This window comes from Etheostoma spectabile, chromosome 1, assembly GCF_008692095.1.
Source record: "Etheostoma spectabile isolate EspeVRDwgs_2016 chromosome 1, UIUC_Espe_1.0, whole genome shotgun sequence".
NCBI classification, from domain to species: domain Eukaryota; kingdom Metazoa; phylum Chordata; class Actinopteri; order Perciformes; family Percidae; genus Etheostoma; species Etheostoma spectabile.
Genome location: NC_045733.1, coordinates 17,025,673 through 17,049,637, shown reverse-complemented (window position 1 = coordinate 17,049,637; position 23,965 = coordinate 17,025,673). Strand labels below are relative to the sequence as shown.

At 39.8% G+C, this 23,965-nt stretch overlaps 3 protein-coding genes and 1 long non-coding RNA gene across 5 annotated transcripts in view; 1 reads left to right on the top strand and 3 right to left on the bottom strand.

The window, feature by feature from the left end:
* slc12a1 (solute carrier family 12 member 1) overlaps positions 1 to 3,008 on the bottom strand; it is a 17,411-nt gene extending 14,403 nt beyond the window's left edge. Inside the window, exons 1-3 of the mRNA XM_032536440.1 lie at positions 2,523 to 3,008; positions 1,046 to 1,186; positions 566 to 641 (exon numbers count right to left, since the gene is read on the bottom strand). Of these exons, the coding sequence (XP_032392331.1) occupies positions 566 to 641; positions 1,046 to 1,186; positions 2,523 to 2,780 (475 nt within the window). The 5' untranslated portion in view covers positions 2,781 to 3,008. The remainder of the gene's footprint in view (positions 1 to 565; positions 642 to 1,045; positions 1,187 to 2,522) is intronic.
* Positions 3,009 to 5,973: 2,965 nt separating this feature from the next.
* On the bottom strand, positions 5,974 to 9,340 carry ctxn2 (cortexin 2). Its single transcript, XM_032542083.1, has 2 exons — positions 8,757 to 9,340; positions 5,974 to 7,804 (listed from the first exon to the last, which is right to left on the bottom strand). Exon 2 carries the CDS (start codon positions 7,733 to 7,735, stop codon positions 7,493 to 7,495), a length of 243 nt encoding a protein of 80 aa, XP_032397974.1. The 5' UTR covers positions 7,736 to 7,804; positions 8,757 to 9,340; the 3' UTR covers positions 5,974 to 7,492.
* Positions 9,341 to 12,525: 3,185 nt separating this feature from the next.
* Positions 12,526 to 23,843, top strand: myef2 (myelin expression factor 2). 2 transcript variants are annotated; one of them, XM_032538300.1, is made up of 17 exons: positions 12,526 to 12,769; positions 13,830 to 14,032; positions 14,766 to 14,818; positions 15,774 to 15,781; positions 15,876 to 15,969; positions 17,631 to 17,822; positions 17,908 to 18,061; positions 18,162 to 18,211; positions 18,291 to 18,351; positions 18,971 to 19,081; positions 19,432 to 19,476; positions 19,580 to 19,675; positions 20,815 to 20,910; positions 21,012 to 21,071; positions 22,835 to 23,019; positions 23,233 to 23,284; positions 23,464 to 23,843. In XM_032538300.1, exons 1-17 carry the CDS (start codon positions 12,660 to 12,662, stop codon positions 23,625 to 23,627), a joined length of 1,734 nt encoding a protein of 577 aa, XP_032394191.1. In that variant the 5' UTR covers positions 12,526 to 12,659; the 3' UTR covers positions 23,628 to 23,843. The 2 variants fall into 2 exon arrangements, with proteins under 2 accessions (XP_032394191.1, XP_032394262.1); XM_032538371.1 differs by lacking the exon at positions 19,580 to 19,675 and having other exon boundaries at positions 23,464 to 23,638.
* On the bottom strand, positions 19,532 to 20,873 carry LOC116705880 (uncharacterized). The gene is made up of 2 exons (XR_004336082.1): positions 20,734 to 20,873; positions 19,532 to 19,729 (listed from the first exon to the last, which is right to left on the bottom strand). It is a non-coding gene; the product is annotated as an uncharacterized LOC116705880 (long non-coding RNA).
* Positions 23,844 to 23,965: the final 122 nt, after the last annotated feature.

Sequence of the window (23,965 nt, the reverse complement as noted above, 5' to 3'; positions counted from 1 at the left end):
ACACACACACACACACACTCAGCTCAAGTTTGGCTCTTAGAATAGACCTTCAGCGAGTTTAGGTCATTATGGGACCTCAGAAAGGCTTGTTCAGTTGAATCTGTCCCAATTTAATCACTCCCGTCTAATAAAAGGAGGACCATATAATCCTTTATAATTGTCTCTGCAGTTCCTAGAATTGCTGGTAACAGCGCCCTCATTTTACAAAACACAGACTTGCAGGATCTGTTAGCTGTTGCTCTAGGCAACTATATCAACCTGAAAATGATTGTTGTTAAACTGGGGGAATCATCTTTGGGTTCACTGATGTTTTATCATACTATTTTTCAAGCCCACATTAGCAACAGTTCCCAACCTACCCTGGGCTGCATAAAAAGAAAACCGCTATATCTCAGGCTATGCAGTTGTAGATCATGTCTAAACTGTTGGTGCCAACTGCAGTTTCTCTGTTGTAAGCATGTCTGTTACGTGTGAAATGTCTGCATAAAAGGCAAGTCGATAGTTAAATTCAAAGCATTTGATTTAAAAAAAACAACCCCAAAACATGCATCCTTGTCTAACTCACCCCAACCTGCCTGACCAAAAACCCAGGACAAACGGATGAACAACATGACACCCCAGATGTTCAGCATGCATCTCACCTGTGGAAGAGAAGAACAAATGAAGTTCGAAGTCTTCAGTCATGATTTATCATCATGTCAAGTGAGAGAAACAGTCATGTTAATGAGATGCATACTTGAACATATAGAGGTTTTATCCATAGTTCCCATTCCAATGACAAACTGAAACATCTATAACTCAATTAAATAGTACTAAACAGCATTTAAAGAATTTGGGGTAGTTTTTATCTTCGTGCCAGCAGCACAGATGATCAACCAGCAGCTCTTGAGTACAGTTACAGGCAAATTAATCCCGGACTCTGGTCTTCAAAGTCTTACTTGGACTTGGTGTGTTATTGAGCCTCGTCTTGCTAGGTCAGTTATATAGCGACACTGCTTCTACAAAGCACCGGGAGGCCCAGCCGTCACGACCCAACATAACTCACCAGGACGCCCCTTATCCAGCCGAACTTTACTGCTCCTTCGCTGTCGTCAGTGGGAACGGCAGACTCCAGATCATTAGAGGGGGTCCCATCACTCCCATCACCATCGTCCTCCGCAGTGTCCAGCACAGAGATCGCTCCATTCTGTTGTGAAAATGTAGAGAAAAACATTATGGAAAGGAAACATGTAAACTCATCTTACTAGACCCAACTGGGATATAGTCATGATGATTGTGCTTTTAGCATGTTTGGTGTTAATAGACATTTTTCAATTGAAAGATAAACAGCATCGGTATTAAAAAGTCCCGATCTCTGGCGCAAAGCGTTTTCTGTCCTCTCATATGTTATGTGTCTGACTCTCTTCTGCCATCTCTATAATGCACAGGAGAGACTTTGTGAGGCAGAGGAAAAAGTGGTGGTTTGATTTGGATGGAGATTGCTAAAGCATTTGAGAGACATTGCACTACGGTGGGTCTGTCCTTGTAAAATGGAGAGGACAAGACAAACCTAATTTCCACTTTCTATGAAGATGAATACTGACTATGATATGACTCTCCTGCCTGACATCTGATGTAGTGTGAGCTCTCAGATCTGTTTTATTAACTTGAAAGAAAGAGATTTTGGCAACAAGTTGTCAGCCTTTCAGTTGCAGTATCCCATTGAGTCATTCAAAAACTGAGAAACATGTAACATGTCCGGGTCATTTTTTTTATTGAAAGTGTAAACAGTCAGTTAATATATTTGGATTAATTAATTAATTAGATGCATGTTATTCTTTGGCAAAAAATACTATGAGTCAACTGTATTTAGTCTTCTCAAGTGAATGAAACAAAGATCTTTTAGTCAAGAAAAGATTGCGCGATAGATGGCATTGGCGCTATATCGGTCTTAAAACTGGAATGACAAATCACTTATTTCATTTTCTGCAGAGGAAGACTGCTAAATGATCTGTGTGTTTTTTTTGTCCGTTCAGAAATGTTAATCTAGTTCAACCTATAAAACCCAAATGACCTGTGACCCCATCTCTTTTGCAACACAGGGCTGTATATAGGCCTAATAAAAAACACTACAACTCTTAACTGTGTTAGTTGCGGATGAGCTCCACTAATAACTTTCACTGTCCTTTTTATTTTCTTTGGGCAAAGATTTAGTGAGTGAACTGTCGACACTGAAAGTGATGATGTTTGAACAAGCAAGCAACTGTAAAAGTATCATTTTGTGAGTGAATGGACTCTGCAGGTCAGGAGCATAAAAACAGAGACTGCCGTTAAAGAGTCAGTGACTTGAATTTGGGACTCTCGAAGAAAAACAGATCCATAAAATTAAATGAAAAAAAAAAAGTACTTTCTTTAGAAGGTCAAGGACAAACATGAAAAACACTTGTTTCAAAGCAAACAGAAAGACAAGAAGATAAATTACGTTTAGGGGATCTGTATCATTTATATTTCACAACTTCTCTCCCAGACATACATGCACTCACCTTCTGAAACACATCGTGGAGCTCCTGCAGGGATGGTCGCACAGCCCTGTGACCACTCATGCTGCCTGCATTGCGATAGAAGTCAATGTTGGGCACTCTGTCCAGAGTGTCATGACCAAAGGCACTGACCACCGAGGCCCGGACCGCTCGGTGCTCCCCGTTAGAGAAGTTAGCCTCCTCATAGACAGGAGGTTCATCCAGAGTGGAGTCATAAGCGGGGTTAATATGCTCCCCTCCGTTAGACTTAAGCCTCTCCATCAGAATGCTGAAGGAGATTCTCAGATTTACACAGTAAAGGATAAGACAACGGCGTGGGTCTTAAGTCTTCAGTCATCCATCAATGTCTGAAAGGAGCAGAGCACTGCATCAACTGGCGTGGTTGTCCTTATTTGTTGATGTATAGACTAGACTAGGATTAGATTTATAGAGATCTCTTCTGCCGCTCTTAGCTTCTTCTTATGCGTAAACTTGGTTTGTGTCAGATTGCATACCTTTATACCCTGCATCCCAGGGTCATACACTGGCTGCCAGCTATTGGCTAACTCTCTGGATCAACCATCAGAAAACTGAACGAGGGGTGTCAGATATGTCCTTGCTCCTTTCTAAGGGACACAAAGACATTGCTAAATGATTAACCTAGTCATAAATGCCAAACGAGAGATAAAGGCGCTCATTGACTGAGTTCTGGAGAACTGATTACTAATATTATTGTCTGAGGTGCAGAGCAAAAGCACATATTGTCATGTGGTTGCCATTTATGGGGCTATGGATAGTATCTCCTCAGACCTGTGGGCCCTTTAGATGAATCATTGGGAAACATCTACATGAAAATTCCCTCTAGAATACTACTAAGAAGCAAAAGTTTCAAGGTTACAGACCGTTTGGGATGTGTATTACCGTAGCATGAAAAAGATCAAGTTAATATGGAATGAACTAATGTGACAGGAGGAACATTAATCATATAGTCACTATGATATTGGGGCCATAAGAGCTATTTAACTGATAAATAAATGTTATCTCTAATGATTCTCTCTGCCACAACGTGTTAACAAAGAAAGTCAATGGGTTGACAACACATAAGAAATGGCCATAATCATGAGGAAAATGGGAGTTAATATGAGACCATGAATTACAGGAACATGCCGGAGGCACTTCTTTATAGCCACATGACTTTTCTTAAGTGCCTTTAAAAGTCCTCTTAACAGGTAAACTTCCTTATTACTGATACACCACAGTGATTTATGCACAGAGTGAAAGGCAGATTAATGACTCCAAAGCTGACCTTGGCTGAATTGCAGGCTGAGAAAAATACTCCAGCACGTGTTTTTACGTGCAGAAAGAAGCAATCTATTTTACAATGCTCATCAGATTCGGATTTACTATAAGAATGATACTGACTGAGTGATGTTGAAGAAAGAAAATGTTCCACATGGAATGTCATGTACAGTTCTTCTCTTCCCCTCCACCTTTGTCTCACTCCTTCACTTTGTCTTCGTCAGACAGCGACTGGTCATTTTTATCTGGTTATGGTGATTTTAATCCTCAGTTTTGTTTGCAGAGGTGGAAGAAGTACTCAGATATTTTACTCCGCAGTATAGAAACACTGTTAGAAGAAAAATTCCTGCTGAGGTGGAAGAAGTACTCAGATATTTTACGCCGCAGTATAGAAATACTGTTAGAAGAAAAATTCCTGCATTCAAATTTTTACTTAAAAACAGGCTTATGAAAATATAAGTAAAAGTACTGCAGAAAGCCCCATCTAAGAATAATGTATATTTCATATCAGTATTATAATAATAATACATTATTATTATTATTATTATTATTATTATTATTATTATAAGGTGGGGCTACTTTTAACTACTATAAAAAGTATTTAAAGTAGTTGAAAGTAGCCCCACCTTGGTATAATAAAAATAATCTGCTATGTAGCTTGTGTATTTTCTCCCTAAGGAACAATGAATTTTGATCTTATCTGAAGTTATGTCAATACCATTACATCATAATAAATTTGCAAAGTAACTAAAGCTAGCAAATACACATAATGCAGTATAAAGTACAATATTTTTTTTCTGGTAGGTGATTAAAAAAATGAAAATATTCACAAGGACCTCATAATTGTAGCCTACAGTCCGTGAGTAGTTGTACTTTCCACCACTGCTTGTTCTTGTCTCATGCCACACTGCCGTCGTCTTAGAGCAGTTAGAGATCCTCAGACCCCGCTGACTCTCCCACAGTCTGGACTTGAGATTACGACAATTCTTTTTTTATCATCAGGGCTGCTAGACTTTTGTCTCCACTGATTGAGTAAATTTGTATGCAGTGCTCCTATGGGAACGTGTGTACTGTTGCATATGGTGAATCCATGGTAGCGGCTGCATAAGCTCCAATTTGTACAGAACAAGGGAATCTGCGATTTACTTAAAGTCCAAAGGGCTCAAAGGATCCAAATATGTACCAATTTACTTAGTTTACCAAACCTTGCCCTGCACACTGCAATATGAAAAAAAGGGATTTAGTGCAAAAGTGCAGATACCAGCAAAAAGGATTCTTGATACAACATCTTAACGGGCTGCAAGTATAGCTTATCTCAGCAATACTCCAGTCAGCATAGTCCTGCTAATTATATAAGTTAGTTCGAGAGAAAAAAAAAATCTCTGATCAAACATGATCTATTATGTGCACTTTGTATTAGAGTACTGCCTTATGATTGTAAAACCGAAATCTTCCTGGAATTAATTTTATTAACGGATCTCATTAGGCTTCAAAGGAGAGAGGTTAAGGATTAAAAAAAAAAAGTGATTGACCAAGGGGCATCTGTGGGTGGTGGGTTAATGGCTGCGCTACTCCTGAAAAGACCAAATCAAGTGATCAAGTATAACCAACTAACTAACTAACTAATTTACCCATATAGTAAAACTTACAGACATATTATACAGATTCTCAGGCTCTGGACTCACAACTGAAGGAACACTTCTTGACTGTCAGAAGGTGGCCTGCTGTGTCAGAGGCACTTCTAGGAAAGGTCAGCTGTTATATAAAACGGCTCTAATAATATACGTGTAGAAATCTGTTTTCCTATAATGTTTAACCAAGGTAATGTTTATTGAATCTGTTCAATAATCATGAATAGCAACATTCTCTTCTGTACGTAATTTACTCAACCAAAGATTTGGCAGAAGAATTGTGAAATCTATATGTTAAGATACATTTTTCAATAAAAAGAATTTGTCAAAATATTGTTTTGTTTTTTCAAGAAACCTGCAAATAACCAACACAATGATTTTTTTTTTTTTTTAGAACTGGGCATAGCAGATAGTAGAATTCCATTTTGATAGCCTGCCACTTAAAATATCATGCTAATGTAGAAAACTGATCTCACAAACATGACTTTTTCAAGTCAACAAATTGCAAAAAGAGACCCCAAAAAGTAAAGATTTGACCAACAACATTTAAGTATTTCACATCATTGGATCAAATTTATCAATGAGAAATCTCTACCACCAGGTGAGCAAGCAACAGGTCAGGAGACGCACTCATTTGTCATGATGTGCCACACTCGCGTGTCTGCACACACACATGCACTCACACACACACACACAAACAGGTGCTCTAATGTTTCTAGATGAAGGCACATAAACCCATTGAAGGTCACAGTAAGGCAGAGTAACAGCACTAAGGAGAAACTGTAGAAATGAACAAACAAACACTTTGACAGAGACTTTGACTAGTCTGCCGTGTTACAGAATCTCTGTTTAGGACTGTCCTGTCTTCCTCTGTCTGGAAGGAAGAGAGCAGGTGAGAAAGGGTGAAGATGGCTGAGAATAGGAGGAAAAAGATGTCACGGCCAGTGCTGACAGACACCCCGGCCCTGTTTTCCTTGTGACCTTTTCCTCTGCAGACAGGTAGCAAGCGTTTATCCTTGTCATTAGAAAACTAGCAGTGCTGAGCGAGAGTCCTTTCTAGTTTCCAGTCCTTATTTCCCTTAAAGGTTCTTTGGCTTGATTGCATCAGCCAACCTTTAAACAGAACGCATAACAGACGGAACGATTGACAGTCCATAAAAATCAACATCATCATATGTCTTTGCAGACATAGTGTCAAACGTAAACAGTTTCTTTCATTCAGACATGTAATTGTGGCAACATACAGTACCATCACTCAAAGACAGCAGCAGTACAAACTCCAAGAGTTGTTTTGCATCATTTACAAACAGTAACACCATAATGTAAATCACAGTTTGTTCAGTTGACATTCATTGCATGATACTGTGAAAAGGACCAGTCTGTGCACACACAGCAGCAGCAGCAGCAGCAGAAACATTCCTTTGGATCCCCAAGAGATTGGACTTGATTAGTCCACATAGCATTAGCTTGACATAATACCCTGTATCCAACCATGTACATCCCTGTGCAGAACAACTCTGCTGTGCAGAAGTGCAACCACTCTGTTTTCCCATTCTGAGTTCACCTAAGGATTCTTGTCCCTGAGTCTTCAAACTACATCTGAGTAATGCCACTGCACCCTCCCCACCCTGTTCCACAAGCATCAACCTCCCGTCATCTGCAGACATTCAACTTGTAGATATGGGTTAAAGGGAGCTCCAGCTATTTCTTTGTTAATCAATCAGCTGAAATCACACCCCCTGGCAGAAGGGCAAAGAATGTGACACAGCATCTGTATCACACTCGCTCAGACACACACAACAACAGACATGTAGTCACATAGAGTAGAGAGACTCCGCACTGGCTCTGAACTAAAAGTGCACACACATTGAACAACATACACAGCTTCAGTCTCTTAGTTTGGTCCTTCACAGAGAGCTGTTTTAGTGGTGTGTTGGGTGCAATTGTTATGCCGGGCTGTGGCTTCTGTGTGTTTGCAAGTGTATTTGTGTCCTTGTGTATGTTTATGTGTGTCTAGAGGCATATCTGTTCATGAGGACATCTATGGTTGTGTGTGTCCCTGTGTTAAGTAAGAGCGTACTCAAACGTCCCTTTCTCCAGCCCCTCGATGCCATCAGCCCAGTTGGAGGAAGGCATACTGCTGTAGGGGTCCAGCAGGATCCTGAAACACCTTACTATCAGCAACCCCAGGAACACCAGCAGCATCCCCACAAAGGCGAAGGCTGTCTTTTGCTCAGTCAGAGAGTACGCCATCATGTCGGTTCCGCTCATGGCAGCAAGGGAGTGGTTGTAGTGGACGCTACACATGGTAAACCAACATCTAGGTGCCTCATCTCTCCTCTGATAGGGTCAGGCATTCAGAAGCCTGCATGTTACCTGAACAGAGATTACATGAGGGTTTTAGATTAGTGCTGTCTCTTGTGTAGAGAGGATCCATTTAATCAACCTTTTTAAATATTACACATTGGTTATCACACATAATACATACACTGTGTAAGCTGTAGGAAATAACAGATATTGGAAAGAGAAAAATATAGAAATGAGCTGACCATAAAATGCAAAAGGTTACGGGTATCTATAAATAGCCTCTTTTGAATGTGGTATCAAACTGATCCCCAGAGACTTCGATCTTTCTCTCATTCTGCTCCTCTTGGAATATTGCAGGAAATTGCAAAAGGCAAACATGGGCAGAAGAGTGAGGGAGACTGCAGGGAAATGGGTTCGGCATTACCAGCCAATGGCTAGATTCCTTTAAATCGGGTTGGAATTACAATGTGTCGCAGTGCATAGCCAGCTGTTAAACAAAGGCAAAGCTGCAAGGCATCAACGAAAACGCCACATCTCATGAAGATGGGATGTTATGTATGTTTGGTTGAGACAAGAAGGCTCTCTACCTGTTGCGTGCAAGCACATGCCTGCCAGACAGCGTAATTCCATTAAAAAAAGGAAAGCTACGGCGATTGACCAAACATGATCAAAACATTGGTGTGGTCACACAAGTAGAAGTCTGCTTTTGTCATTCTTTGCTTCCTAAATCTTTTCATATGAACACCAGCAGCAGGTGGTTCGAGTGAGAGGATGGGACGGTGGTTAGATGAGAGAGGGAGGGTACAGAACAGGCAGGGACAGGGGAATGAACAGAGAGATTTGGGAAAGACAGATGATGGAGAAGGAAGTACAATGATGAGGGGGACACTGCACAAGTATGCATGGTGAGAGAGTGAGAGAGGAGAGGGAGGGAGTAAGTGAGGCAGGGTGAAAGACAGAGACTGCATTGATAGATTCCCCAGTGAGGATGTCTGAGGAAGAAAAAAATCAGGCATCTCACCGCCATTATCGTTCCATCCTCACAGACCTGTTGCTGCTGTTTCTTGCAAACAACTCTTCATTCTTGGATATCTCAGACACAAATCCATTAATCCATCCATCGCTGACATACTGCATGTGCCAGGCTAACCTCTCATCTAAACAAAAAAGCTGGAGATAAAGAGAGAAACGGTGCGAGGGAAAGGCTGGATCGAGCTTTGATATATGTCTCTTCTCAGAGACACAGCTCCTCTCCTCATGCTCCCTTACTTGCTGCCTCCTACTCATTATCATTCTGTTTCTCTATCTCTCTCTCCAGAAGCACGCACGCTTGCTCCTGCTGCATGGCAACCACTTGTTAGTCTCACTCAGCTGCTTTGCTGCCTCGGTCATTCACACGTTCCCCTCCTCAGCAACACCAGGACGGATGCAGCAGCGTAAACAAGCAATCTGCCTCTTCTTGTTCTTCTTTCTTCATTCATCCCTCCATTGGCTCATTGGGCTTTTCTTAAAATGACTCGACCAAAATGTGACAGGAATATCATGGCTTATCCGACAAGAGAAATGCTGCCTCTTACTGCTCCTGGCCAGTAAATGCTGCTGTAAAGGTATTTTTGGTACAACACAGCATTATCCGCCAAGCCCAGTTTGATGATGTGCTTTTAATTGCTGCAGTTTGCTGTGGTCTAATGTAATTAGCCCCTGTGCTTAAAGGCAAGCTCCCTGGATATGGTAAAGGAGAAGAGACTGGTGTTTCTGTAGTAAATGAAAAACAGCATTGTATGGGAAAACAGACAGCAGGTCATTTGATTGCCCACTGTAGCAGAATGCAGCAGTGAAGCGTCTGGCCATCTGTTTCGGTGTTATGCAGTGCAAATTCATATCAGCAATGTAGTTTTTTGTCACAGTGGTGCAGTAACTCGGATCTAAGGATAAGGCACGCCATAAGGGAGACGGTCACTGGTGTGTGATGTGCAATAATTCATGGATTAAAAGTGGTACAGAGAGCTCAATTTTTCTGTTTTGGTTGCAAACAGCAGAAACATTCCCTGAGTGAATATAAACACACAGGTGAATAACCTCGCCCGCATTTACTTTCGCTTCAAAGTTTTATGCCTCTGCAGTGTCTTATCAACTGTCCTTTATTCTTCGGTCAGTAGCATTTTGTATTCTGACTGTGCTGTTGATACTTATCTGTATTTTGGTAGAAAAAGGAGGTGTCACACTGTATAGATGATTAAAAATGAAACATAAAACATGTACCTCGTGGCCCTCGTCAATTTTACAGTGTGTAGTAATGAGTGATGAGGTCAAATGATGTGTCATTATTGAATAACTGACTGGGAAACCAGCAGTGCAACTTAGATGGTGAGTTTCGAAGTGTCCATTGGTCCCACATCCTCTTCATGTTACCTCTTTCCCTGGGGTCACTTGTGTAGTAGCATTCCAGTAGTTCTCCGCCCTAGTCCACAAGTGTCTTGTTCTTGTTCCAGTAGCCCATTTCTTATCAGGTTGCCCTGGTTCCCTTACACCTGACTAGGACCGTGGTGACCTGGGCGACATCCCAGTTAGTATTACTCTCCTGTTTGTGGTTTCGCTCATTCTCGAGGTAGGCATATAGCATCCAGGGTCTTGCTGAAGGACCCACACCAGATTCGATGATAGCCACGCCCTGAGCGGGATCATTTAGATGATTTTTCATTACCCACTACTAATTCAATTATTTTTGTGCAAATGACCAACAAAGAACCTTGAACCTTTTTAACCATGAGTATTGGCAATCTATTACAGGTAATTTGCTGTCAGAGAGGATTTCAAAAATCCATTTGTGTGAAAATGAACAGAAGTTCATCAACTTACGTTGGAACATTAACTTCTGAATTGCCATTTTAATATCTGACAACAGTCATAACTATTAATATGCATGCTTTGTTTTAATGTGTATGCTGTTTTTCATGTAAAGCACTTTGGGTTTATTTGCAATGAAAGGTGCTGTAAAAATAAAATTGACATTGACATTCACCTTCAAGTGTGTTTTTAAATGTATGCCAAGGTGTGCAGTAAGAGGAACTGTTAAGGCAATCTAAACCTGTTGCATAAAGCATATTAACGTATTATCCAGTGTCAATAGGACAAAATGATAAAGATTGTTGGACTTTTATCTTGGCCAGACCAAACTGATCTTGAGAACTGTAAAGCGATGATTCTTAACTGATCTAACAGTATTCCCATTAATGTTAATGAACTCTGAACCCCAACCGTGTGTGATAATATAATCTGTACAAGAGAGGACAATGACAGATGCCGTAAAGTGGCAAAGATTTAAAGGTTTTATTACGCCTACCCATAAGCCTGACAATTACATATTATCCTGGGGCCCACAACTTAATTCAGTTTACACAGAGGTCTGTCTTTTTTAGAATAAATATAATGATCTGCAATATTGTAATTAAAGACATGTTGCCAAGGTGATTGTGCACATCATAGTGTAAACAGCACAAGAAATATGGCTTTAGTTGCCAATGAAGCTATTGCACAATGACAATAGAAATGTTTTAATAAAGAATCTCTTTATGTGGTCAGAGATAAGCTTAAGGGTCTTCCGTTTGCTTGCAATAGCCATATTAAACAGACATATGCACGTTAGAGCCAGGTTTATGTTGTGCTATTTTGTGGTATTCACACTATATATAAGCCATTAATTTAATGTTGTTAGTTGCAGTTCCAGTTAGCAAGCATGTAGTTTCCAGTTTGACTATATTGTTGATTGAAACATGATAATGAAACTTTTCTGATTGCGTATTTGTTTGGTTTGTTGTAAAGACAACTTGATGTTTCTTCAAGTATTAACAATAATAATATATTTTATTTAAAAGCGCCTTTCTCTGCACTCAAGGACGCCAAACAGGGTATAGGCTATATACATAAGACATTTTAGAAACAGCAAAACAAAAGGGGAACATTTTTTGTCTGGTTTTCAAGTCAGCCACAAAGAGGTCTTTTTAGTAACTATGCCTACTCACTGTGAGAAAGTCTTAAATGAATAAGGGAAACTTCCAAATTGAAAACAACTAGCAATCAAGGAAATGTATTATCAGTTTATTAACCTGGTTTTACATTTACAGAGTAATACTTGTACGTTAAAGGTTAACTTCCCTGCTATGTTATGGGTCAACCTAATCCACGTTTGTAATTGAACATTTTTGCAGTTCGTCCTTCATTGCACTCATCATACCTGACTTACCAGTGGCAATAAAGTCTATTTATGTACTGTATATGCAAATATGTTTATTTATTTATTTGTTGTAATGTTGCACCAATTGTTGACAAGAAACTCACAAGTTTGATTGTAGTGGTGAAGTCAAAGAGGGGAGACAGTCCTTCCCCCTATTATTATCAATGCAAAGGCTACCTGTAAACCTAACACTTAAACAACTGTTGGAGTTTCTTGTTTTCTAAGATTAGCTTTAAATCATTGCTCAGGTGTTAACACGTGTTGTCTAAATCATCCTTCTAGTACAGCATAACGTTATGGTTTGACTATTAAGGTCAAAAAGGTGTTGTCCTCATATCTCACAATAGGTTTAACAATTAGGAGCTGGACAAAGTGTTCTTTAATAGTACAATGAATTTCAGATTTTGAATTGAAGTGGTATGTTTTGGTGGTGCAATCTGCACAGACTTGCTTGGGCAGATTCTCCACAAATGGTAAAGCATAGTGTATAAAGACAATTAAATGATTCCCCTGGTAGAGTAAAAGTACATCAATCAATGGTTAAACCGTCTTTGCTATTCTGTTACATTCACCAGGGATGCCTAGCAACCGCTCCCCACATCTCGCGTTGGAGGCACAAATCTCGCATCACATTTTGAACTGCGTAGCTACAGGGGCATCTTGCGTTGTGTGGGGCAAACGAACCTCAACATGGCAGATGTTGAAATTCTTGACGATGAGCCTAAGCAAGAGGAATCTACTGCATCCGTCATGTCCGAATCCGAGGAGGCATCTATAGAAACACCCAATGGCGTGAAAACGTGAGTAATATGTATTGTTTTGTCCGCCCGTTTGTGCAGCCGTTAGCTAGCTTAGCTAAAATGGAGTCCTTTGATGCTAGCCATCGTTAGCCAAGCAGCATCTAACCTCTGTTGTTAAACAATGTAACCGTTAAATACCTGGAACTGTGTGTCATATGGTGGATTTGATGCTAACACGACGCCAAAGGTATGCCATATCAATTCTAACTGGAGTGTTAGCTAGGTAAACTTAACGTTACGCTGCCATCACGTTAATCGTGGTGCAATGGGCCATCCTTTAATCTCAATTGTTTTGCTTGTCTGCTAACGCTAACAGAAGTCTGAAGTGCAACTCTTGCTGAACCAACAAGCTAATCCTTGTTAACTCTTCGACTAGCATGGGCTATGCTTTTTTATGTTCAGATAACATTATCATTAACAAGCTAGTTAGCATCCCTGGTAATCTAAACTCAGTCGTAGCTACACGTTTCATTGTGCCAAGCTAATGATAACGTAAAGGTAGCTGCAAATAAATGGCTCCGCAATTCTGCACTGTAACAATGAACTAACGTTACGTTAGCAAATTTAACCTTCGTATTTAATCTGCCACTCACACCTCTATAGATGGCAGTTTCTTTTCAGAAATACTGGTCAGTTTATCTGATTTATGGTTACTTTTGTTGCGAACTATCGACAGATACTTAATTTTCCCTTGGGACAATTCGGGTGTCTAGTACTAGCATTTATCCATACAAGGTTCTGTATTAAAATAGAATAGTGTTCAGATTTTATTAAGCTACATTATTTGTCTTCAATCTAAGTAGTTTCATTGCAACATTTTCATTTTAAATTTGATTTTAATGTAAAGAAAAGCCCTTAAAATGCAAAACCCACTGTAGAAAACTCTTACTCATAAATGTGGTGACAGGCCTTTTAATGTACAGACTACTGTGTGTGTGTGTGTGTGTTGTGTGTGTGTGTGTGTGTGTGTGTGTGTGTGTGTGTGTGTGTGTGTGTGTGATCGCCGAATGTGGTTTTGAGGTAGGCTGTTCTCTCACTTGTAGCTTTTTGCATTTTGTAGGGATCCTGAAGAAACTAAATCCCCCAAAGAAAAGCATGATGCTAAAGAGAAGTCATCCGGGAGCAGAAAAGGAAACCGCTACCATCCCTACAAAGACAAACATGGTGGAGAAAAGAAGGTTGCTCATAGGAACCGGGTGTTCATCAGCAATATCCCCTATGATATGAAGTGGCAGGCAATTAAAGATCTAATGCGTGAGAAAGGTAAAGTCCCCAGTGTTGGGGATAGTGTCTCCCCTTCTCTCTATCTCTCTTCAGCTGATCAGAAGTTCTTGACCCCTTTTCCCTTTATTACTAGATGTCGTATCCTACTTCTAGCAGTAGTCAATTAGTTTGTAGCTTTCTTTGGATGTAATTAGCGCAGAAAGTAGAGAGCCAATTTGGTGTGGAGTTTTAATACACTTTTGGATGGACACCAATTTAGTTTGGGCTGATATGTCTGTGAGAAAAGGAAGATGAACTTATGGAGCATTGTCAGTTCCAAAATGTAACCTCAAACCAGTAGTATAATTGATTGTTGAATGATTTTGTTGCATCTGTTGCAAGGTGAATCTTGATTATACCAATGAAAATATTGTAATGTTTTACTTTCTGAATTATGGGGTCTCAAGAATCCTTTTGAAAGGTCAAAGGACAGCTTAAAAACTCTCAACTGCCATGAATGGAATCTGTTGACAAACTGATCATGTTGAAGTCTTTTGAATTTCCCAGGTTTAATGTAGCTGTGTTTCTCTCTGGCCTTGGCCTTTGGGTGTCTCAGTCACTGACCAGAAAGGCATGGTGTTGTCTGGTGGGATGTTGGTCTGGGCTGACTGTTGATCATTAATGGGACATCTCCATCTGTAGCGGCATTGCCAAGGCCAACGGCGACTTGACGACTTGGTGACTTTAAATTCCTTTGTTCTTTTGGTATTTTTCCTTTGTATGTCTCATGTAGTTGGTGAGGTTACATACGTGGAGCTCTTTAAGGATGCAGAAGGAAAGTCAAGGGTAAGTGATGTGGCCAACTTGCTGCACGAGGTTTTAAATATCCTCAGCAGGCTCTCAATAATCAAGTGCTTTTTTAGGTTCTGATCCTTTGGGTCCTACTAAGTTACTGAATTGGAGATACTGTGGGTTGTGTTTAGAGCCTGATAGATGGTTAATGATTGATATTCACTTGAAAGGGAGATGTCCTGTTGATTTTTGGAAAAAGTAGCCTAATGAACTCATCTAAGAGTGCACTTTTGCTTTTGTTGTTGTTATTTCAATTGGTGTAAAAGTTTGTTTGTTTGGCCATTTTCCAAAGGGAAATGTGGGTTGTGTGATTTGTCTTATTGATTGACCCTCATGTCTCAAAATCTTATTTCACAATTCTGTTATATGGCACAGCTCTCTCTTCAACGGAACAAAAATATTCTCATAAGATCCTGTAGTGTTTTTTTATTCATTGTTAGGCTGTGTTTTTATAATAAATGGCAAAAATGCATACTATAGATGGTGGTTATTGCAGTGGTAAAACTGGTCAATCCTAAACAATGTACTAAATCAATTTCATTAAGTTTTTTTATTTTCTACCTTGGTATTTGTGTCCAGTTCAAAACATTAAAATGTTTCGGGTAAATTACAATGCCCAGGTATCTGTCACTGCTAAATGTTTTTACCAAAACCTTTAAAATATAAACAATTATTGTTTTTGTTATTTTAAAAGTAGTAACTACCAACATTGCTTCAGATAATGATAAAGAATATGTTCTTATTAGCCTTAAACACAACCAAAAACCTGCTGGCTCAAGCCTGTGGGCAAAATATGGCCGGCGTGCACTATAGAAAATACTAGTAGCATGTTGATACATTACATTTATTATGTTCCAATCTTTTGTTTTGATTTTAACTGTGTTTTGTTCACTTCTTCAACTTGCCTTGATATCTGTGCTACATGGACTCTATGATGACCCCTGGTTAGGGTTGTGGGTAAGAAACAACCTGACTTTTTCAAAACACACTTCTTTTTCTTTTTATAAACTTGCACGGAGTCTCTGATGCCTCTGTTTCCCTGATTCAACAGTGTGGTGGAGTTCAAAGATGAGGAGTTTGTCAAGAAGGCGATAGAAACTATGAACAAACATGACCTGAGTGGAAGGCCACTCAACATCAAGGAGGTGGGAGCAACATATGGTTAAATGATTACAGCTGAACTGTCTTTAACAACTGTTTTTAGTTTTGTTTAAAAAAATAAATAAAATGTTTTTTTCAGGGTAATGGGAGATCATTTTTCAGTGTTACGGTTTTTCTTTTATTGGGGTCAGATTTAAAAAAAAAAAAAAAAAAAATCCTAACACAAACATTTGTTACTTCTTACTAGGACTGCAGATGTCGATTAATATAGTAATCAAGTATTCTACAGATTATACTTGATTAATTGAGTAATCGGATAAGAAATACTTTATTTTTTATTGAAAAGCAATACTATATAATAATTTGGTCTAATTTTTGGAAACAGCAAAATTTGTATTGCTTACAAAATCATCTCTCAAAAGACTTAACATTAAGTGTCATATTACATTGCATACAATGCAACGACAACCTCAGACTAAGGCATAAAGTAAACATACATAAACATTAAGTTGGGCAACTTAACTTTCAGAACTACAAGTTTCAACCAGATCCGTTTATAGACCTACATGTGAATATTAGTTATTCTCAACCTATTTTCATTTATATATTTGATTACAATGTCACACAGCTCTGTTACACTTATGTTAGTCAGGGCTCCAGACTAACTTTTTGCCTTGGTTGCAATGGTGCGTCTAACCCAAATTTTCCTCGCTGTGCTGTTAACGCCACAAGGTCTGGGCATCCTTACAATTTTTTTGACAGAATTGGTCGCTCTCTAGAGCCCTGCTAGTAGATCGTTGATCAGCTGTTTCTCCAGGAAGAGAAAAGGGTGCTCAACAATTAGCTGTTTTTCCGACAGGAGAGTCAACAAGTCGGCTCCTTATATTCAAATTGCGGTCACGTATTTTCTGGTCTTTGTTTTTGATATTTGTTTGGTGTAGTTTCACCGTCCATACGACTCTGTGATTTACTTTTTTCAGGTCCGCTTTGTGGAATTAATGATTAAGCTAGGATCAATGTTTTGTGTTGATGTTGAAGCACTGACGTTGTGCTAATATTGTGATAAACTAGTTTGATTTTGCAGTAGACACACTGCACAGTGTTTTTGTTTTAGTTACGTTTGAACTGATTCCAAGCTTTGGACACTTTCTGTTTTCTCCAGCCTGTCTCTGTCACATCTCTCAGCCCCTCACTATTACTATACACGCTCTTTCCTCATTTAGTATCTGCGTCGTCAGTCTTCATGGCAGGTGTCGCCAGCAGTGTCAGCATTGATTGGTAACATTGATTAAATGAAGGTTCGAGGCCAATCATTTTGTATCAAGGATTTTTAGTAATCGAATTATTCGACTTACTCGAAGAATTGTTTCAGCCCCACTTGTTACTCTAAACCAAAATTATGCATTTCTTTCACTTTGCTCTTGGCTTTTCTGTAGATTGTATCCAAAATACGGTTTAAAAGATTTGTAAGTGGTTACAAATAATTGTAGCAGTTATAACATCAGATTGAAATTTTAGTGGACCTAGAAATATGATTGACGCTGAAATATCACCAGGTAATGCCAATGAAGTGTGGAACTTCATTGCACAGTGGTCTTTTAATAGTTGCACACCACATACCTGACTAATTCTTCATGATTATCTTGATTTTGGATTTGCCATGTTATCTGAGATCAGAAGTAAATTGTAATGTGTTCTTTATAAGGACCCTGATGGGGAACACGCTCGGCGTGTGCTGCAGCGCATAGGAGGAGGTCAACCAGGAGGTCGTGGGCAGGACATGGGGCCTGGTGGGATGAACATCCCTTCCTCCATTTCCAACAACCCCAACATCCCACCTGAGGTCATCCATGCACTGCAGGCTGGACGACTGGGCACCACAGTGTTCGTCGCCAATGTGAGAACATAGTGACAACTAATTTCCAAATTCAGCTGGTTATGATTATTCATGTAAATGAAAAATAAATGTCGTTTTTTTACAGCTTGATTTCAAGGTGGGCTGGAAGAAGTTGAAGGAGGTGTTTGGTATGGCAGGCATGGTGAAACGAGCAGACGTAAAGGAGGATAAAGAAGGCAAGAGCCGAGGGATGGGAACAGTGACCTTTGAGCAGTCACTGGAGGCTGTGCAGGCCATATGTATCCTTCAGAATTGCACTAAAATAGAAAAAAGAAATAAAGGCGCACAAAGTAATGCTTTGAAATGTCATCACAAACTTCTCCTTGACTCTGGACTCAGCCATGTTCAATGGACAGATGCTTTTCGACAGGCAGATGCATGTTAAAATGGTATGTTTATAGTTATTATGTTACTTAAGGGTTAGAGACTGAGAATATGAATTTTAACATTTGTTGTGTGGTTCTACAGGATGAGAAATCTGTTCCCCCTGAGGATTTCCGTCAAGTAGAAAAAACGCCCCAGTTACCACGTGAGTACAGTTTATCACCCTGTCAGTTGTCGATATCAAACTTGTATCCATAGCAATAGGCTCAGGGAATTGTTAATAGCACTAACATTGTCAGTGCAAGAGGTGTAATACCCTCTTGAAACTGATGACACATGTTGGTAAAATTGTGTAGATATTGTAAAGCTCTCGAAGGTCACGTAAAGCCGCCTACACGTGGCCCGCGGGAAAAACGGTGAGGTGGAAAAGCGCAGCTCAGTATCGTTCTAGAACTGGTTGCGCCTTTAAAGGTCAGCACCAACTGTGTCAAAATTCCAACTTTGCGCACAGCAGCAATTTCGAGCAGTAGGTGACGCCAAGGGTTGCACCTCCTTAGGCGGTTCTGCTCTCCAAATATGAAAACAATGGAACGGGCGGCGCAGAGCAGTTTTACCGCAGTTCATGTGTAGGCAATTTAAAGATATGTCTTTGCAAGTTTGCTTTTTATGAAATTACTTTGTATTAAGTGCACTTTATTCTCAATGAATGTCTGTTGTCATTAAGATAATTGATTCTGCTGTATAAATTCTTATGTAATGTAATCCACCCTTTTCATGTTTGTAAATTATTTAGTTCATACCTTACTTTTTTTTTTTGTGTCTAGGGGGTCTAGGTGGTATCGGCATGGGACTGGGCCCAGGAGGGCAGCCTATAAATGCCAACCGTCTGAGTGGTGGAGGAGGGGGAGGAGGCATGGGGTCCATGGGGCCTGGAGGTCAGTCACCTCTTAAATATTGGCAGTTATATTGGTGCAGTAATGCTCACACATCCCACAAACAGTACATCACATGCTGCGTTATTAAGAATCTGATGAATTTACACTTGCTAGTCCACACATCAGCACCACAAGGCAGCGTCAGTCAACACCTTTGAATATCATTCTGTAATTAATATGCTGGCAAACCAACCTAACAGCTCAAATCAAGGACTTTACTACTACTAGGTGTATAAAAAATAAAATTGCACATTAAAAATCCAACCTGGTGTAGTAAATATACATTTAGGCATCTCTCTCTCTCTACAATATGTGCTTTGGCATGGCCTGACTGACTGATCTTCTCTTAGGTATGGATGCTCAAGGTTATGGTGGAATGAACAGAGTTGGAGGAGGTAAGGTTTTTGTTTGCACGAGTTTCCTGTGAAAGACTAATGTCATCTTTTTGTGGTGGAAGAAGGAAAGAACGATGTTCAAACTTGGTGCTGCTTTTGACAGGAATGAGTGGTGGAGGTGGCTTTGGGGGCATGGATAACATGGGCAGCATGGGTGGCTTTAGAGGGAGAGACATGGCGCCAGGTGGCAGGATGGGAGGTAAGTGAGCGTATTCACTCTTACTGGGCAGAGAAAAGGTTCAGCTCTAGGATACTATCAGTCCGTCCAGGATTCCGCGGCCTTTTCTAGAATGTTGCGACCCAAAATGCCAGATTTTGTGGAAACTTTTGTTAAAAACAATTGCCATAAAATTGTTTATTGGATTTATGTTGCAAGGAAGATGAGACAGTGAAAGTGGCAAAAAAAATGTTGCTTTTTGTATAGGAAACTTGTTTTTGGGATATAAAACTAGTCTGGGCTGAGTTTTCCTAGTAACTTTCCCAAAAAGGCTCAGGATGCTGCAAATGTTGGTATAATATGAAAATAATAATTTATTGAATGGATCAAATATGAAAATATGTGTCAGTGGCTTGTTGATTTTTTACATTGTTAGTTAATTTCCTATCCTGGGCTGGGACACATTCAATTGGTTTGATAAAGTAATTATTGGACTTATCATTGCACTTACAGTAACAAGCGTACTGTAGCTGTCCTCAATTTAGGTCATCCTGCACGTCTCAGTTTAGTTTTTTCCTTTGTGTGTGTTTGTGTGTGTGATTGAGTGAGTGAGTGAGGGAGTTGCAGGGGGGAACTGAGCTGCAGCCCCACCTGCTGCAGAGAGCCAACAGGATTGAAACAACGGCCGCTTCAGCGTGAAAAATGGTTACAGCGTACATGGATGTTAAAATGTGTAGAGGTTGGCAGGACGATCTGAAATGTTTTGCACTGCCTTTCGCTGTGCGTTTTTTGTGGAAATGTGAGATATTTGAGTCCCACACACCTCGTCTTCATGTCAGAAACAAGGAAATTAATTTGGCAACGCTCGTGTGATGTTAACCCGTTCTCTCTCCCGCTTGGTAAGTGGCTCTTAGGGTCACATACTGATACAAAGTCTGGCACGTGGGACTGCTGGGATTGGTTGGAGTTGCGGGAAACTCCTGTTATTGGTGGAAAAGTTGTTGTGATTGGTCAAAATTGCGTTGGTGCAAATTGTCGCACCAAATTCACGATTGGTTGAATTGGCGCGATCGGGAAATCCTGAAGGGACTGTATTATACTTATTACTATGTAAACAATGAGATGCACATTGTGTGTTATTGATAACTTAAGTCTAAGGTCAAATGTTTTTCTGTGTTGAGATATGTACCGTTCAGGGATGGCTGGAATGGATCGGGACTTTGGCCACAGTGACATGCCAATGAATCGAGGATTTGGAGATTCTTTTGGAGGAATGGGTAAGTGATACTGTCACCTCAGACTACCCTGTTTTTGCTGTTGTGAAATTTGTGTGGTATGGTCTAATCTAACCTGCTCCGACTTGCATTCTCTTCTTTAGGTGGAGGTTTTGGAGGAGGCATGGGCAGTGGTGGCATGGGGCACATGGGGACCGGATTAGGTACATGAGATATTCCATCCAGTTTTTCTAAATCTGTTATGTGAATTCTTACCCTATACTGTAGATCTTCAAAATAGGGTAAGAAGTCATCGGTAAGTAGAGGTACTTGTAAGATAGTTGCTCTCTAGCAGAGCCCTGGGCCACTTTATTACTTTGACATTTGAAAGGTTTTATTAGACTTTACCATTTTATAGTCTTTTGACAGTTTAAAAAGCCGATCATGTAAACGGATGAATGAGTATTTTGTACCATGACGTATGAAGTGTCATGCTCAGTTGGTGGAGCAGGCGCACATGTGTAGAGCTTTACTCCTAGACCCTTAGCTGCATGTCGTTGCCCTTCTCTCTCCCCTTTCCTGTCTTCATGTGTCCTGTGGAATTACAGGCCTAAAACACCCAAAAAATATAATGAAGCTGGAGAGACAGACTGTCCTTCAATCAAATGACCCAAAGTACAAGCATTGGCTCTGCTCATGTGTTGTCCTTAAACAGAAGTTCCTGAGCACTAGTGTATCAATTGTGGTTGCATACTGTATATATAAGAACCATAACACTTGCCAACACAGACCGCATGAAATAGAATCTAATGTGCATGTTGTGTGGGTGAAAATGGAAGTCTGTATAACTTTTTTTGTCCTTTGATCCAACCAGATCAAATACCAAAAAGGGTTATACAGGTTTCCTGTACATACAAACATTGTATGTGGCTACATGGTTTTGTGGAAACAACCAGGTATGAGGTGTTTTCCTCAACACTACTGCCTGTATGAAAGAAAATGGTTGTGTGTCAATTAGTTTAATTATTTTCTTTTTTTTATGTAATTCATAATAAGAAAAAGGCATATCGCAGTGACGTAACTTCTCTTTCAGCTTTTGCCATGTCAGTTCATTGGAGAGCTACAACACACAAATGTATACTTCAGTCGATACGTTTGTCAACATTAACATATTTGAGGCTAGGCAAAACTAGTACAAGATCTGATCAGTTATTTCAGTGTAGAAAATGTCATTGATTTGGACACGTCCCTATTGTTGTGGTGGCGAAGCCTAAGCAAGTAGTGTTCTGAATGTTTTTATTGCCATTATGCACAGCCATCCAGTGTTTTGGAATATTTAAATCTTGTGCAAACCAAGATAACAGATCATGTCCATGCACCTCTAAACACATCAGACTGGTCATTCGCTGAGAATTTATTTATAAATTACCACTTTAAATAAATTACCAATTTATTTATCTATTCCACTTCAGCCAGCACTTTGCACTGCCACACGTTCTGTACATGAGCAGAAATGGCAGGTACGCTTGGAGACGCCCACGCAGTTGGTGCACTCAAAACAGACCACTTTACACTTGTTGCACAATCAAAATCGGGCCCATGGAGTTGTACACAAAATACAAAGTGGAAAATAGTGTAAGAGAAACTTTGTGTTTTTGTATTCACAAGATAATTTTATAACTTTCTATTTACACTCTTTCTTGTAGAGTTGGTTGGTTACTAAGAATAATTACAGGTCTACTAGCTGTTCCTATACAACAAAGATAATGTTTGGAAGTGACTGGATACCAATACAGTTCAAGTTTTACACACTTTAACATGTCATTGGACTAAATGAATTAAATAAACTGCAAGATGGCAAAAGGCCTCATTGTAATGAGTTAGTATTGAGTTAGAATTAGTGTTTGACAGTTTTGATATTCTGGTAATTAAAATATACAGTACATTATTTTGATCTGCGATTTCATTTTATGACTGTTAATTGCAGGTGGTGGAATGGGGAATATGTCGATGGACCGGATGGGCTCCAGCTTTGACCGTATGGGCATGTCTGGAATGGACATGAACTGTGGCTTTGGTGGTTATGGAGGTGGGGGACCAGGCCACATGGGTGGAGGCATGTCTGACAGGGCCTCTGGGTCCAAAGGAGGCTGTCAGATCTTTGTGCGAAATGTAAGTGCCGCTTAGTTAGTAATTTGTAATGATGGGGGTGACTGTTGGCATATTTTCCCTCCTGTGAGCGGCTTTTTTTTAATAATGTATTTGTACTATATGCTTTGTTGGTGCACTCATCTTTTTATTTGCATCTTGTACTAGTTTTGCTTAGCCTCAAATATGTTAATGTTGACAAATGTATCAACTGACGTATACATTTGTGTGTTGCAGCTCTCCTATGATCTGACATGGCAAAAGTTGAAAGAGAAGTTCAGTCACTGCGGTATGTCTTTTTATATTATGAATTATCTTTATTGTTAAATTCACAAGCCACTCTCTCTGACATTTCAGTATGAATAGTCATTGGATATGAATGCCAAAGTTACAGGCTTAACATTCATCAACATTGAATTATTGTGGTTTCAGAATGCATTCATTGCTCATTCTTTTTTTATACTGCAGGCCAGGTAATGTTCGCAGAGATCAAGATGGAGAACGGAAAGTCAAAGGGCTGTGGAACAGTGAGATTCGACTCTCCAGAGAGTGCTGAGAAGGCCTGCAGGATGATGAATGGAACCAAGATCAATGGCCGAGAGGTGGACGTCCGTATCGATCGGAACGCCTAGAGCTGTTGAAGTCCCGCTAACACACTTCCACATTCAGCCCTCTTGCCAATGATCTTTTTGTTTTGTTTTAAAAACACAATTACTTCATATCTCCATGTGTCCACTTTTTTTTGTTTTTTGTTTATATAAACTACATAGCTCTTTTATCTTTGTTTTGTAAACCCTTTTTGTCCGGCAGTTTATTTGAACAAATAAACTTTTTAATTTTTAAACCTGGTGGTTGTAAAATCTCCTGAGATCAGTCTCGAAGTTGTTCTTCCCAGCATGTAAACTGAATCTGAGGTGGTGATCGGATTAGCATGATTGCTCAACACTGCCGTGCAGTGGATTCTTGAAAG